Source organism: Scatophagus argus, chromosome 18, assembly GCF_020382885.2.
Source record: "Scatophagus argus isolate fScaArg1 chromosome 18, fScaArg1.pri, whole genome shotgun sequence".
NCBI classification, from domain to species: Eukaryota; Metazoa; Chordata; class Actinopteri; family Scatophagidae; genus Scatophagus; species Scatophagus argus.
This window is the reverse complement of record NC_058510.1, coordinates 6,803,969-6,819,990: the sequence shown is the minus strand read 5'-3', so window position 1 is coordinate 6,819,990 and position 16,022 is coordinate 6,803,969. Positions and strand designations below refer to the sequence as shown.

Below are 16,022 nucleotides of genomic sequence, written 5' to 3'. Positions count from 1 at the left end.
GGTGTAGCAAGTGGTTTTATGCTGGTTTATCCTCTGCTGCATCGTAGAGTAAGTTCACACATGCCATGTCCGACTCCTAATGTTGTGAGGCTCACAGTTTGTTCCACCCCCTGTGTCAGTGGTCAAAGTATAAATACATCGAGTCACCTTTAAGCAGTGGCAGCTCCCTCTCAGGGAGTCAGAGGGACCCACAGCCCACTGCGCTCTGTAGATGCTCAGCAGATGTAAAAGTTTACATTCTCTCACTTTTTCTTTTTGTTTTGTTTGTTTGTTTCTTTGGTTTTGTAATATGACATTTTAATCTGCAATTTTTTTCAATTTGTTTTTGAGCGAGCTGAGAAGGTGTGTTTTTAACTTTCCTCAGGCCCTCAACTGCTGCGTTCAAGGTCAGTATCACAACAGGTGCTGCCGGAGGACAAAGTGCGTGACCGTGTGGCATTTACACAGCAGGCAGCTCAATCGGACGCTGTGCAGGGAAAAGGGAGAAATTTTAATACAGCTAAAATTAAGTGCGGGTGCTGCCTGACAATTTCAATTCAATTTCAAATGTGGTTTTTGCAGTACAAATCAATACAGATTTATACTGATGCACCGCGGGACAAATGGACAGAAGTTGTTTGGTTAAAAATAGCAGGCAGCTGCACTTTCTTGATGTGTCTACATCTCATCAGTGGAAACTTGCCCATTTGCCCTCCACTGTTCTTTTTACTTGATAATCACCAGTAAATCAGAGAGATAAAATTCCTGCTGATGGTGGCTTATTGGACTTATTGGACAGAGACAAGTGGGCCACATGGTTTTGCATTATTCTCTGGGGCTCTGGTGTCTCTTTACTGTAAAAGAGAAAATAAACCGCTTCTCAGGTTACAGAAGAGACATCAAAATAAAATAGCCTGACACAGATGGTGTAGCAAAAGTGAACAAATCCTCTACTCAAGTGTATTTACTTATGTACTGTACTCAAGTACAATTCTGAGAATCTACTAGAACATTCTCTTATGCGACTTTCTACTCCACTACATTTCACAGTAGAAATATTGTATATGCATATTTATTTTACAGAATAGTTAATTACTTAGCAAATATCGATGCATTGTGAAAATACTGCACATTGATTAGTCGCTGTTAAGAATCAAATAATATAACACCAAAAAAAATCAGCAAAATCAGTACTTTTACTTCTGATATTTTCAATAGAGTTGTTGCTAAATGCATTCGTACTTCTGTTTTTAAAAAGATTGAATGTAGGAATTAACAGTATATTTACATTAAGATACTGTGATGACATTCCATCACTGAAAGTTGTGCCTCAGTCCAAAATATCTTAAGTAAAACAAGTTTGGGTAGTGATATACACACTCTAAACATGGTCAAGCAATTATTGTGTTAATATCTAAGCTGTACAATAGTATTTTAGATGGTTCAGGTAGTACAAGGCAACGGTAGGTAGAAAGTTACATTTATTTGAGCAATGTGCTGTACTTGTACTTTATTACTTGTACCTGTACTTTACTTCTGTATGAGGTTTCTTTTTCAAATAAAATACCAGTGATCAGTTTATAAAGTGTGATGAAGTGCAACAGATTAAACAACAAAAGCAGATTATGAAGCAGATAAAATTAGCTCAAACTTGACCAGCTACTATGTTATAATGTTAATGTATCAGTAAATGATCCAATAATATAGTAATATAACACTGACACGGGCTGCTCCACATAATGAGTGCTTCTGATATTTACTTTGTTGCTAATATTCGTGCACTTTTGTTTGAATAAAATGTCGAATGGAGGACTTTTAAAGACGTATTTTTACGTTGTGGTAAGGTCTAATTACTTCATGTGCAGCTGAGCAGTTTATCTTCATAATTCTCCACCTTAACCCATAAAGTCCCTCAGGCGAATGTACGTGCAGTAAAAATGTAAAAAACGTCTCAGAAGTAAAGTGCAGTCAAACTATAAAATGTCTCTGAGGAAAGTTCCTCTGGTGTGGTACTTACAATACCACAGGAAATGTCTTTTGTTACTTTACACCTCTACTACCGTGTCAGCGCTCTACACGTCCCAAATCAAGAAGGTCTCACAAGCTGAGACGTCTATTTTTAGTTGGAATAGATGCCTCTCATACAAACACTGAAGCTGCATTGTTGCACTTTCCTTTTTAGTTTTAATCTCACAGCTGCTGGTTCAGGACTCTACAGTGTGTTGTAGTCTTGAGTGTGATCCAGAGGGTCAGAACGAGAGCCCTGACCGGGGCGGGGAGGTGATGACCACTGTTTGAACCATCAGGACCTGTTCCTTAAGTCAAGCCCTGATGGCTGCAATGTTGAAGAAGTGAAACCTGTTTTGCTTGAACAAAGAAAGTGTTAACTGGTCTGACGTTGTGTGTTCAGGAGCCTTCAGAGTTCCTCTCGTCTGTGTCACGATGGGGATCAAAGCTGCTCTTCCCAAATATGAGGTCTACTTCTACAACACCGTGCTGTGTCTGGCCATGCTGTGGGCTGCCAGCTGGATCTTTGAGGTGTCCAGCTGTGAGTATGAGATGCACACACACACATGGGTGTGAAGAGTTGAATATCATGTTTGTGAAGTAATTCTCTGCTAATGAACATGACTCTAACTCAGTCTGACATGTGCACAGGTAAAGGTTTGATCACCTGTGTTGAAAACTACATACATGAAATTGCTAAATGAAACCTAATTTCATTTAAATGATGAGTCGGGTGACATTTTATTTTTTGCTCTTATTGTCTTCTTAAGAAATCCCAGAAACAAGACCAAAACCAACAATGAAATGATCCTCCAAACAAGTATTTTTTCTTGTTCTTTATTCCTCCGTGGACATTGCAGTTTATTTTGAGTCAATCTCATGGACACCATCCTGTAAATACTCACTAAACCTTAGCTGCTATTAAGACACATTTGATGCTCTAGAAACTCTAGCACCAAATGTGTCTTAATCCGCAGCTAAAAGTAGACCCTGAGAAATACACTTACATACTCCTTTATGTGTGATGTTTACCAAAAACTGTGTATTATCTCTTACACATGCAAACACTCTAGTATATCTGTGCTGATATAAAATCAGCTGATAATATTGTCGTCAATATATGGATTTGATCCTATGCAGTAAATAGTCAATATGGAAAACCCTGACTGTTCAGCTTTGAGTCACACTGCTCATGCCTGCCGGAAACCGCAATGCCTTGTGGGTTTTGCGGGTAACTGAAAAGTTTGTTTACGCCGGCTGCGTGCGTGATGCTGCTCTTGTTTTCTGTTGTTTTGTTTTAACAAGTTAAAAGATGGTGGGAACGTGCTGTGTCGTTAACTGCCACAATCCTTCACATGATCGCTTCAGTAAAACAAACGACCGGGTGAGTTTTTTTTGTCGTTTCTTACGTGCACGCAAAGCCAAGCACGTCGGATCTGTGAGCTAACGAGGAGACGCCGGATGGCCGCCGTGAGACGACCAAACATCACTTTCAGCACAATCACCCGACACATGGCGGTGTGTTCACGGCATGGTGGTGTGTTCACGGCGTTTTCACACTGGTGTTAGTGGTGTTTTTCTGAAAATGAAATGAATGGCTGCTTATTTCTGTTTATCCTTAACATGTCAGCCACAGGAAAATCTCCTCGTCTGCTACTCGCTCATATGGCGACAAACACCAGGCCTGCACTTTCACAAAGAAAGTTAATAAAACTATCCCTGATGGTGATAATAAATATTGTAGTTCACTAGCAATATATGAAACTATATTCCAACTACTTTAATTGAGCCATAAGAATCCTCTGTGAGATCATGCATTTTACTCAAGCAATAACGTCTGAACACTTCTTGTTTTAAAGTCTTTCTTGTGAGAAAAGCCCTTTTTTTAAAAGGTTTTTTGCAGCATGTTCGTATTTCTACGATTTCTACGATTGACAGGAGATTTTATTATATATACATATATATATATATGTGTATACGTATATATATATATATATATATATATATGTGTATACGTATATATATATATATATATATATATATACATATATATATATATATATATATGTATATATCTATATATATATATATACATATATATATATATATATATATATACATATATATATATATATATGTATACATATATGTGTGTGTATATGTGCGTATTAATTTATTTTATTTATTTTGGAATGATATTCCTGTCTGTTTTTATTCTGTATGTTTAAAAATGTGTTCAAAGTGTTCACTTTAGATCGACCCGCGATCTAAAGTGTGCGTTGGAGTTTGACACCCCTGCTCTGCAATTTAGGGATGGTTTCCAGAATGGTGGACAATCTTATTTCTCTATAGGAACATTTTCATATGGATTATGTAACAGAAAAATACTTCATTATGCTAACTGTAGGTGAGTCTGTTTGCTTTTCAAAAAGTAGAGCATCAAAGGTCAGTGAAAGTAAAGATCACATACAATGACAGAAAAAAGAAAGAAAAGCCTACTCAGATTCAGGTTATGATTAGACCACACTGACACATACTCTCTCATGCAGATGTGCCAACATAAAACCAGGCATGAACATAACTTCTCTTATCCTTTTAAACAAATCTGTGCATTAGTTCAGCCCTAAAATGAGGCTGGACTTTGAGCCTGATGTTGAGGCATGAGGTACAACTTTAGTCCTGCATGGCACAGTCACATACAGACAACGCAAAGTGCATACAGGGGCAGTGTCACTGCGTGAGGGTGAGGAGCTGGAGGTATGCAGACCTTTCAGAGGAGATCAGATGTCAGTATTAATACCACAGAGCACAAGAGGAAAATATGTCCTGTCTTGACACTGTGTTTATTGTGAGTTTGGCTGTGACTTGTAACAAAAGTTTCACAGGAACAGGAAAAATGCAATAAGGAGGAAGAAAATATGACAAATAATCTCCTTCGCTCAGTTTTGCTTCCTGCTGTGTTGCGCTCATCTAATTATTTCTGTGTATTTTTTTCCCCATATTTCCTCCTCTGTTCCTATTCCCAGCCAATGCTAACAGAAAGACATTCAAAACCGGTGTGAAGCCAGGATGGTACTACTTTGGGAGGAAAATGGTGAGGGACCATTTACATCTACAGCTCAAAAAGGCATTTGTTGCTGATGTAAAAATGTTTCTAATTCTCAGTTTGCGATCTCTGATTTGCAGGATACGGCTGATTTTGAGTGGATGATGTGGTTTTCCACCTTCAGAGATCACATCCTGTTTGCTCTCTCTGGTCATGTGCTGTTCGCTAAGATCTGCTCCATGCTGGCTCCACAGGTGCTTCTACTGACTGACTCATTGATTAAGTGATTGAGCTGCGGCAGGAAGAGGAGCATAGTAATGGAGCCTCAGGTTTAGTGATCGGGACCCTCCTTCTCTCTGTGTTGCATTATTATGAATACTCGGTGACATTTGAAATCCTCTTTGTCATGCTTTATTTTTACAACATTGTACAGTAGCTTTTTATATCTTTAGCTAAACAGCAGATGACAAACAGGACCAGGTGGAAGGGAAAAGACTGAGTGAGATTCAGATGCAGGGATGGCTGCAGAAGAAGAATGAGAGCGAGAACAAATAGAAATGTAGCTCTATTCTTAGCTTGATCTTTTATGTCAGTTTGGTTTGGGTAACAACACTGAACCACATGTCGTGTGTCAGCAGAGTCTCCGGGGCGAAAGTCTGTCAGCAAGTGTAGATTGTCGCTTTGGGTGCAAATGTATCACTTTGGCAGAGTGAAAAAGTGTTTCTTTGTTATCAACTGGCTGTAATCAGGTGTTGTTATCTTTAGGAGTGTGGAGTAATTTAATTTATAACTTACAAATCTAAAATGGGATCATTAGAGTGACTTTTAAACAAAATGTCAGTACTTTTATTTCACTGACCAGCTTTTAAGTGGTGGGATGAAGAGTACTGGTCCTTTACTGAAATAAACCTGGCAATTCTAGTGACATTATTTGATTTATTAATCTTGATCTGAAAAGTAACCAATAACTGCTGTCAGATAAAGATTTGTATTAAAACACAGCACCTACGGTAATGTAATGGAGTAAATGTACTGCCTTTCTGCGTCACTCCTTTGAGATGCAGCTTGAGGTGACACTTCACTTCCCTCCCACAGTACAGGTCTTTGGTGTACCTGGTTTACGGACTGTTGGCCGTGTGGACCAGTATGGGCTGGACCTACGTCACCCTCATCCTGTCCCACTGTATCCTGCTCTACAGCATCTCCTTGGTGAAAATCCGCTGGCTTTGTTTTGTCACAGGCCTCTGCACCCTTGCTACATTCAAGTGTGAACCCTTTGTGTCGTGGCAGGTAAACTGATGGCATTTGACAGATTACAGAAATTGTTCATTTCAAGTTTTTTTTACTGCATTTCCTTACATCTTTTTTATGCTTTATGTTCCCATGTAGGAGGGTTTTGTGAAGGGGGACTTTGAGCTGCGTCATGTCCTCTTTTATGGAGGTTGTGGGTTTACTATAATGCGCTGTATGAGCTTTGCCCTGGAGAACTGCGAGAGGAAAGATGGCAACTACAACATCCTGGAGCTGCTCAAGTACAACTTCTACCTCCCCTTCTTCTACTTTGGGCCTATCATGACATTCGATAAGTTTTATGTTCAAGTAAGTTGCAGTAGGTTTTTATTCCCACACTTAACCCAGCATCTTAGGTCAAGTCAAGTCAAGTCAACTTTATTTGTATAGCCCATTTTTACAAGCAGTTTGTCTCAAAGGGCTTAACATAGGTGTCTGTGGACCTTGTGCATTTGTTGTCCTAGATGGTGTTGCAATCATGGAGCAAACTTTTGTTAACCCTTAAAACAGTATCTGCAATATCGATGGTCAGTGTTTGCCTGATTATGGGTTTTGACCAGGCCAACCAAAGAGTAACTTCATGTTTATACATTCTCTAAAAAAAACAAACAAAGCAATTGAAATATTTTGTACAGGACTGGAGCTTATTTTTATTATTAATTTATCCGTTGATTATTTTCTCAATTCATCAATTGATTGTTTGGTTTGTAAAAAATTGTGAGAATAGCGGCACAATTACCCAAAGTGACATCTTCACAGCGCTTGTTTTGTTCAACCAACTGTACAAGCTTCAAAAATCTTAAAAATACATTAAAGTTACCAAAATAATTTGAAGAATAAGCAGCAAATACTCACATTTTTCCATGAAAAATAACTTAAACTGTTGCAGGTTCATTTTAGTTCAATGCACTGGTACTTTAATAAGTTTTTCATACATGTATATGCAAAATCTAATTGTGGTACAGATATATAAATTGGTAAGCAAAGTGCAGATACCTCAAATATATTCTGAAGTGCAGTATCTCAAACTTAGTGGCTTTAAAACAATCATACTGATACATCACTATCAGAACTCTCTCCATGGGCTGTGGCATGGAAATGTGGACTCTTTGTCATGTGTCTTTGCTGCCACCTGCAGGCCAACAAATCAGACTTGACCAGGAAAGAGTGGGAGCTGTGGAATATCAGCCTGCAGGGCCTGACCCACCTGGGAGTCATCATTGTAGTGGATGTCATCTTCCATTTCATGTACATCCTCACCATCCCCACCGACATGAAGCTGCTGAAGCACCTCTCAGACTGGGCCTTAGGTTTGTGGCACCTCCCCAAAATATCCTACATTTAATGTTTTGACTTTACGGTGTTGCATTTTAACCAGAGCAGAAATTTGATGGGTTTGGCACACAGTAACATGATCTGCCTACTGTCACCTGTCCTTGGTGTGTGGCAATACATAAGTAATGTGACTTTATTATTTCCAGTGGGCCTGGCTTACTTTAATCTGGTGTATGACTGGGTGAAAGCAGCTGTCATGTTTGGAGTCATCAACATAGTGTCCAGACTGGATCATCTGGACCCTCCCAAACCACCAAAATGCATCACTATGCTCTATGTGTTTGCTGAAACGTGAGTTAAGTTTAGAAAGCTTGGTCACATTTGGCTTATTATACTCAGCATGTGTGAAACTAATCCTGCTCTTTGTTTTCCTTTCTCCTTTCATAGCCATTTTGACAGAGGGATCAACGATTGGCTGTGCAAGTGAGTCTCTCAGAGAGATCAATAAATTAAAGTCTTCTTATTTTTGTCAAATTTAGAGGTTCTCATGCTCTGTAATTATCTGCAGGTATGTGTACGATTACCTGGGAGGAAAACATGAGAATGTGGTTGAGGAGCTGGTGGCAACACTGTGCACCTTCGGCGTCACCATCCTTTGGCTGGGACCCTGCGAGGTGGTGCTGTTCTGGGCTTTCTTTAACTGTTTCGGCCTCAACTTTGAGCTGTGGACCGCCAAGTTCTTCTCCATGGAGCCTTTTGTTTCTTTTGAGGTTTGTTAGTGGAAACTGCCTTTACATTTCAGTTTTTGCAAATGTTTTTTGCTAATTTAAAGAAAACATTTCATTTACAGATGGCAATGTCAGAGGCAACATCCCGTCGGATCAGAGCCATCTTCAACACTTTCAACTTCTGGAGTATTGTGTTGTACAACATCCTGGCCCTGAACAGTTTGGACTTTGCCAAATTGGTTGCTAAACGGCTGCTTCTCAAAGGTTATTTTACTTATTTTTTTCTATTTTATAGACAATGATTTATTTTTTTTTTCACAAATTCTGTTAACAGTTACGTTTTTCTTACCTTCCCAGGCTTCCCTATAACCACCATCATTGTCATGTTTGTCACCTACTGCTTGATCCAAGTGATTAAGGAGCGAGAGAGGAGGCAGGCTCTTATCGATGATCCTGATCCTCTTCCTCCTGTTCCTCCTCCTACCGCCACCACCAGCCAACCAGCTGGCACTGCAGCTGCACCAGCACCCACACCTGTACCCACAGCTCAGCCAGTCGCAGATCCCAGCAAGGAAAAGGCAGAGTAGATACTTGATGCTAAAGTGAAGGACATATATGCCCAGCAGTGATATCATCAATACAGATTTTATAACATGAATTCTGAATAGATGTCTGGTTTCTGCTGATGTAGAAAACACCATCAACTGTAAATAAGTTCACCACCATTTAACTGTGTTTATACCTAAATGGAAGAAAAGCTTAATGAAAAAGATTTAATCAAATTATATAATATACATATGCATACTGTTCAGTAGCCACTAAAATAAATAACATTTTAAAAAATGTGTTTGTGAAACCTTTGTCATCAATGCAGAAAATAAACTGCAAAGATTTGTCACATTCTGTGTCTTTACAGTTTCCTTTCTGATGAAGATGTTGGAATATGAATGAGATAAGGGGTCTTTTAACCCTCCATGAGTCAGTGTTGAATCCTGTCATTAGGGTTGTGAGGTATTTCTGTCGCATTACATCAGCAGTGAGCAGCTTTATTTCTGTTTGATGCCTCCACACTGGAAACTCTTTTAACACTGTCCTGTGGAACAGTTCTGGTCACACCTGTGGTGAATCACCACATGGACCTCAACAGTGTTAAAGTGATAAAGAGAGTGACGCACGTCTGTGAAGCACATTGGTAATTCTTCTTTTTTTATACCAAAACTTACTTGGTTTTGAGAGCTCGATGCTGGTCTACTGAAACAAATTTTTTAAGTCAGTTGAAGTTAGGTCAGCCTTATTTATACAGTCAGTGCCAACATGCAACAAAAGTTAGCTCACAACACTTTACAAATAGAAGAGATCCAGAGTCTAGATCATACAGAGAGCTAACATTCCCCCATGAGCATCTTTCCATCATTCTGCTTTCATGGACTAGACACTACTGGCACTACTTACCTGTCAAACATATCAAATCAGCCCTGAACTTAATAAATTAAACATGCAGTGCTCTCATACATTGATAATGAATGTAGCAAAAACAACAGCTTAAGAACTGTGCTATGTCAAACAAAAACCTAACTATAAAACATTTTAATTAATATATGTTTCATTTATTTATTTTACTGGCTTAATAAGGCTTAAGGTGGTGTAGTTAGATGTAGTATATATATATACCTGTATGTAGGTGATACACTGCAGGAAATGATGGGCCAACTCATCTCCCATGTGACATATTTATTTTTTTAGAAACTGCAAAACAGAAAAATACAGGCACCACGTACTCACTGAACTTCTTATCAATCTTATAATAAGCAGAACACAATACACTTGTACTATCAAACACGTTACTATGACTATTTCAATATTTATATCATTCGATTCACATACATCACCATCATGAATTAACAGACTGATCATATGCCTTTAACGTGGGAACCAATACTTTAATGAACTTACAATAAAGTTTTTCTTACTGCTTTTAACCAGTTTTTAATCACTGTTTTTAACCTCTTACTTATTACTCTTATGAACTAAATTTACTAAACTCTATCTCACTTTCCTTATCTCACACTTTATTAAAATCTATTGTTAAACTGAAACATTTTACTGTATTCACCATTATTGAAACGACCCAAACACAGTGTACACCTTCTGTTTACAAAGAAATCGCTCAGTGCAGCTAACACCAGTGCAGCATCACACGTGCTCTGTAGCTTAGCTCTTCACCTAGCTTAACTCTGTATTTCCGTCTCCACAAACAACACACATTTACTACAATTAACATGAGTATTGGCCACAAACTCATGCTTGCACAACCGTTATGTGCATCGGCAGTTTATGTTATATTAACTCATATAGATGTACAACAGCTTTCTAGTTTATTACCGCGATCGCCGCGGACTACGAGTCCGCTCTTTTGTATGGCGGGTTGCCTTTAAAAACCCATACACTCGCGAATTTACTCTTTAGCTCCACATCGGTTACACTCTAAGGCGCTTATGGTCTATCGCTACTGTTATCTAGTGTTTATATTTTGTTTACAACCCAGCTTACCTGCAAAACAGAAAAATACAGGTCAACTGGAGCGTACACGGCGTGTGGTCTGTACACTGTCGCACCAGGTACCCAATGAACTTCTTCCGCCAGAGCGCCAACTACTGACGGGTAAAGCACAGAGCACCCTCTGCTGGCGAAACATCTACTACTGCAAAAATACAACAACAACAACAAAAAAAAAAACAGCAGTTCTGCCCGTAACAATAAAAACATAAAATGGGGGCAACTATCTTCATATGTTAATCTATCTCATAGTGCCAAATAGGACTTGATAGAGTGACACTGTTGCTATAGTGACAGCAGGGGGCAGCCTGTCAAACCATCTAATCCCCCCCCTCCCCGCATGACTCAGGGTGGACATATTTCCCCTGAAACATGTGTCAGCTGTCTGATAGTGGGTGGATGCTCTGTAGAGTGGGTCGGAGTAGGGTTTGAAGCATGGATATTGCATTTCAAGAATGAAGCCCATAGCTCCACTCTGAACATACAGACTATAAATAACCTGCCAGTTGGAGTTCAGTTGAAGGGTCAGGACAGCTGAGGAAGTGGGCCGTCCCCGGGTTCAGCTGGTGTGGGCTAACTGCAGGCTGACTGTGCCTCTGAATTCTCTTTCCAGGCTATAATCTAGAGCTGCTCTGCTATAAAGAAGATCCCCTTTTGTTTGATTTGAAAGGCCTGAAAGGCTATCCAAACTCTCCCTGCCAGGAACGATGGCTCTACCAATAAACCCCATGGACGAACCCAGGATGTACCAGCAGACGTTGCTCCAGGACGGCCTGTATGACCTGTTGGAGAACGACAAGCTGGTTGACTGTGTGCTGAAGATCAAAGATAAGGAGTTTCCCTGCCACCGGCTGGTGTTGTGTGCCTGCAGCTCATACTTCCGCTCCATTTTTTTGTCTGACCTGGAAGAGAGCAAAAAGAGGGAGATTGTCTTGGAGGATGTGGAGCCGGGTGTCATGGGGCTGATCCTCAAGTACCTGTACACGTCCAAAATCAATGTGACAGAGCACAACGTCCAGGACATCTTCGCAGTGGCTAACATGTATCAGATCCCTTCAATCTTCACTGTGTGTGTGTCTTTCTTACAAAAGCGCCTGAGCCTCAGCAACTGTCTCGCTGTCTTCAGACTCGGCTTGATGCTGGACTGTCCCAGGTTGGCCATCTCTGCTCGAAACTATGCCTGCGAGCACTTCCAACTCATCTCTAGGGATGAGGACTTCCTCCAGCTGCTTGCCAGTGAGCTGGCAGCCATTTTATCAAACGACAGTTTGAGCGTTGAGACAGAGGAGGCAGTGTTCGAGGCTTTGATGAACTGGGTATCCCGGGACACAGAGAGCAGAGAGAAAGAGCTGCCGGGTTTACTGGATTGCGTTCGCTTGCGTCTAGTTAGTGAGGAATACCTTAAGGAGAAAGTGGAGAAACACAAACTGATCTCTTCAAATCCTGAGTTGCAGCAGAAACTCCAGCTGGTTAGGGATGCTCACGCTGGGAAAATGCCGGAGGTTAAAAAAAGCAAAAGCAAGAAGGAGGACAATGAAGCAGAGAAAGATGGAGAGAGTCAGGATAAAGAGGAAGAAGAAGGTCTTCTCCCAGGCATCCTTAATGACAATCTGCGATTTGGGATGTTTGTCAGGAACTTGATACTGATGGTGAACGACACGGGTGCTGTGGCCTACGATCCGACGGGGAATGACTGCTTTGTAGCATCACTTTCCACACAGATTCCCAAGAACCACGTCAGCATGGTCACCAAGGAGAACCAGATCTTTGTGGTTGGAGGATTGTTCTTTGATGAACAGAACAAAGAGGAACCACTGTGCTCTTATTTCCTGCAGGTAGGGAAGACTATAAATAAAGTACTGACAAAAGATGACAAATTTGCAATGACAGAAACCAGTCCTGGGAGGATCAAGAAAGTAATATTTCCTTAAGTGCTCCAGGATGTGGATGTGGATTAATTTTCACACATCACATGTAGAATATTTTTGCATTTGGTTTAAAAATGTCACTAAATGTAAACATCAAATACCTTCAAGGAAGACACAGAATATTCTCACACCAAAAGCGTGTATCTGGAAAAGGATGAACCTTATATATACATAAGTGGAAACAGAGAGGGGGAAAATTAGGTGTTGTGTTTGTGTCTGTCTGACCTCAGTATGACCCAGTCGGTGCTGATTGGCTGGGGATGCCTCCCGTCCCTTCTCCTCGCTTCCTGTTTGGGCTGGCTGAGGCTCAGAACTCCATCTTTGTGTTGGGAGGGAAGGAGCTGAAGGATCAGGAGAACACACTGGACTCTGTTTTGATCTATGACAGACAGTGAGTACAAGTTAAATCTAATTGGGATGCACAATTTGTGTTTATTTCCACAGATATAGATAACCAATTATTACCCGCAATTACCATTTGCAGATCTTTTAAATGGGGCGAATCAGAGCCAATTCCTTATCCAGTCTACGGACACGCAACAATATCTCATAATGATATTGTTTACGTGATTGGAGGCAAAGGACACAACAAGTGAGTATTAAGTGTGATAAAATAAAGTAAGTTTAAGGCTTTATCATTTAATCAAGCAAGTTTCTTTTAAAAAAAAGTCAAATAAAGAAACCACCAGGGAAGGTCTGAGGCCCTACATCCTCTGTCTGTCTTGTGAACAGGAGCTGTATGAGGAAGATGTGTGCATATGATGCCAGGAGATTTGAATGGAAGGAACTTGCTCCCATGAATACTGCGCGTTCTTTATGTGGAGCCACCGTCCACAAAGACAAAATATATGTGGCAGCAGGAGTCACCGACACTGGGCTGACAGACTCTGTGGAAGTGTACGACATCACATCCAACAAGTGAGTTGCTCTAAATCACTGAATAAGACTGACAAAAGTGAATGTGGTGGTCTATTGGCAGCTACTGGCCCAAGTCATGTGCAAACTCAAAGTCATTGCTGGGGCATGAAGTCACAATGAGACCCCTTTATTACAATTACAAATGTATTTTTTTTTTTCATGCTGTTTTGTATGCAGAACATTGTTTGGCTTACTGGGTTCTTGCATTTTTTAGAGAATTAAACAGCTGTTCAGTTGTCGCTCTTCACATTTTCACATTAATAACTTCCAAAATTATTAAAATGAAATCTATTAACATAAATTTATATAAAAAAACATATTTAAATATTTTCTTGGGAGAAAACATTAAAGTGACATTCTCACTTAAAACATTAAATCTAGCTTAAAAAGTCTGAGCGAAATGTAAATTTCACATTCAAGCTGCTTGAGCCCTCCCCATCTGTATTGCATCTTACTGAACTGTACCACCGTGTGTGTATTTCCATTTATTTTCAGGTGGTCAGATTCTGTGGCATTTCCCCAGGAGCGCAGTTCTCTGAACCTGGTGTCACTGGATGGCTCACTGTATGCAGTAGGAGGTTTTGCCATGATGCCTTTGGAGGACAGCGACGAGATTGTTCCCAAAGAGATGAATGACATCTGGAGGTGGGTCATAATAACAGATGAAGGATTTCTTTTTATTAACACATTCATCCATAGTGCTCCTGATACTTTATTTTTAGTTATGATTAGAGCGGTGGATCACATGCTAACAGAAACCAAAACAGGGAGTTTTATATTCAGTACTTCAGCAATAATATAGATAGATAATGAGATGAGATGACATAGACAAAAACATTTTCAGTGGGTGTCTGAGTTTTACCTTTTTAATGCCCAAAGTCTGTTAACCTCCTCAGGTATGACGAAACAGAGAAGAGGTGGAACGGGATCCTCAGGCAGATCCAGTACGCGTCAGGCTCCACCGTTCTGGGAGTCCACCTCAACACCCTGCGTCTCACCAAGATGTAAAAAGGCCCCTTTAGTCTGTGCCTGTTAACAGAAACCTGTGCTCATTAACAACTTGTAGAGTAGTTCATAGGTCCAAGGAGATATGGCTGGGATCTGACATCTAACCTCAGTTCTAACTGTGTAGGATCACAGGCAATCTTTTTGATTGAAGACATTTCTATGTGTGTTTCAGTGACTTTAATCTGATCGAGACTGGGAAGCTGTAAAATGTAAACAATCTGTACCCTGTTGCCTTTTATTTTTTATTTTTTGCATCATATGGAAAACAATGTATTTAACACTAAAAACTATGTTAATAATCATGGAAACTGTGATGGCAAAAAGTTGTGTATTTCCCAACAGATGGCAGCAAAGCCATAATGTAGGCGCCTTTGGAGAACATGACTGGAACTTGATACAGTTGAAAACAATTTCATTTTCTCCATGTCGAAACAAAAACACACCACACATCTCCATTTGCAATAATATAACTATACTGTTTAATATTGAAATGATTCCATTACGCTCTGCAGTGTTACAGACAGTAAACACTAGTCAATAATACAATAAAAGACAGAAAATACGTTCTAATGTTATTAGCACCTCTAGACACTATTGTCCATGTACGGTTTTTAGTATTTTAATATAGCTGAACTTGACAACTACTGCCTACACATGGTCTTTGTACATCAGAGTTAACTAAGACATAGTGTTTACATTATAAAGTAGAGAATTAGCGAGTAACAGTACACATGATTTCTTTAACACAAATGCTGTATGAGTAAGTATGGGAAATGTAGAGGGTATGTGGATAATACATCTTTGAAATGATTATGACATTGGTGCCTATCTTCATTTTCACATGTGTCTTTGCCCAGAAAGGAGAGAAGTCATCACTGAACAAATGTAACAGAACACCTAACCAAACTTTCACGTGCAAAACAACCATCAACATCTTCTTTCCAATTTTATGGAGCCCAGAAACTGACAAAATGTCAAATAGTAACAAAATACAAATGAACACATCATCTACTTTTTTTTAGTATTATTCATTGGAGTGTAAAAAGAAAGTTTAAATTAACCTTGAATCAAGGAAAAATAAATAAAATAAAAATAGAAGCAAAATGCTGTTCCCATTTTCCATACCGCATTTCCAATTTTTAGATTTAGCAATCTGAGTAGCAAGCAGGCTTAACTGACAACACTAATGTCTGAACACACTTAACACAAGCCTTATCAGCAATATAGATAACTAGCTGAAGAGCTAAAGCTAAGTTTCATTATAAAATGATAAAAAATGTTAATCAT

The 16,022-nt window shown here is 39.6% G+C and overlaps 2 protein-coding genes across 5 annotated transcripts; both read left to right on the top strand.

Annotated features, from left to right (window-relative positions):
- The first annotated feature begins 169 nt into the window (after positions 1 to 169).
- hhatlb (hedgehog acyltransferase like, b) lies at positions 170 to 9,222 on the top strand. Of its 4 annotated transcripts, XM_046371183.1 has the most exons (13): positions 170 to 386; positions 2,162 to 2,259; positions 2,390 to 2,527; positions 5,013 to 5,080; positions 5,173 to 5,286; positions 6,128 to 6,322; positions 6,422 to 6,631; positions 7,461 to 7,632; positions 7,804 to 7,948; positions 8,045 to 8,080; positions 8,166 to 8,367; positions 8,448 to 8,589; positions 8,683 to 9,222. In XM_046371183.1, exons 3-13 carry the CDS (start codon positions 2,422 to 2,424, stop codon positions 8,910 to 8,912), a joined length of 1,620 nt encoding a protein of 539 aa, XP_046227139.1. In that variant the 5' UTR covers positions 170 to 386; positions 2,162 to 2,259; positions 2,390 to 2,421; the 3' UTR covers positions 8,913 to 9,222. The 4 variants fall into 4 exon arrangements, with proteins under 4 accessions (XP_046227139.1, XP_046227136.1, XP_046227138.1 ...); XM_046371180.1 differs by lacking the exon at positions 2,162 to 2,259; XM_046371182.1 differs by lacking the exons at positions 170 to 386; positions 2,162 to 2,259 and having other exon boundaries at positions 2,320 to 2,527.
- A 1,865-nt stretch (positions 9,223 to 11,087) lies between these two features.
- On the top strand, positions 11,088 to 15,048 carry klhl40b (kelch-like family member 40b). The gene is made up of 6 exons (XM_046371179.1): positions 11,088 to 12,716; positions 13,040 to 13,200; positions 13,294 to 13,401; positions 13,542 to 13,727; positions 14,223 to 14,372; positions 14,624 to 15,048. The coding sequence occupies exons 1-6, from the start codon at positions 11,589 to 11,591 to the stop codon at positions 14,733 to 14,735; spliced, it is 1,845 nt and encodes a 614-aa protein (XP_046227135.1). The 5' UTR covers positions 11,088 to 11,588; the 3' UTR covers positions 14,736 to 15,048.
- The last annotated feature ends 974 nt before the right edge of the window (positions 15,049 to 16,022 follow it).

Bases quoted from the DNA above. Each gene is read 5' to 3' on its own strand.
- hhatlb (XM_046371180.1), top strand. From the start codon at position 2,422: ATGGGGATCAAAGCTGCTCTTCCCAAATATGAGGTCTACTTCTACAAC. The intron at 5,287-6,127 runs GTGCTTCTACTG...TCCCTCCCACAG, and splicing joins GCTCCATGCTGGCTCCACAG to TACAGGTCTTTGGTGTACCT. The intron at 6,323-6,421 runs GTAAACTGATGG...GTTCCCATGTAG, and splicing joins AACCCTTTGTGTCGTGGCAG to GAGGGTTTTGTGAAGGGGGA.
- klhl40b (XM_046371179.1), top strand. From the start codon at position 11,589: ATGGCTCTACCAATAAACCCCATGGACGAACCCAGGATGTACCAGCAG. The intron at 13,402-13,541 runs GTGAGTATTAAG...TCTTGTGAACAG, and splicing joins GGAGGCAAAGGACACAACAA to GAGCTGTATGAGGAAGATGT. The intron at 14,373-14,623 runs GTGGGTCATAAT...TAACCTCCTCAG, and splicing joins GAGATGAATGACATCTGGAG to GTATGACGAAACAGAGAAGA.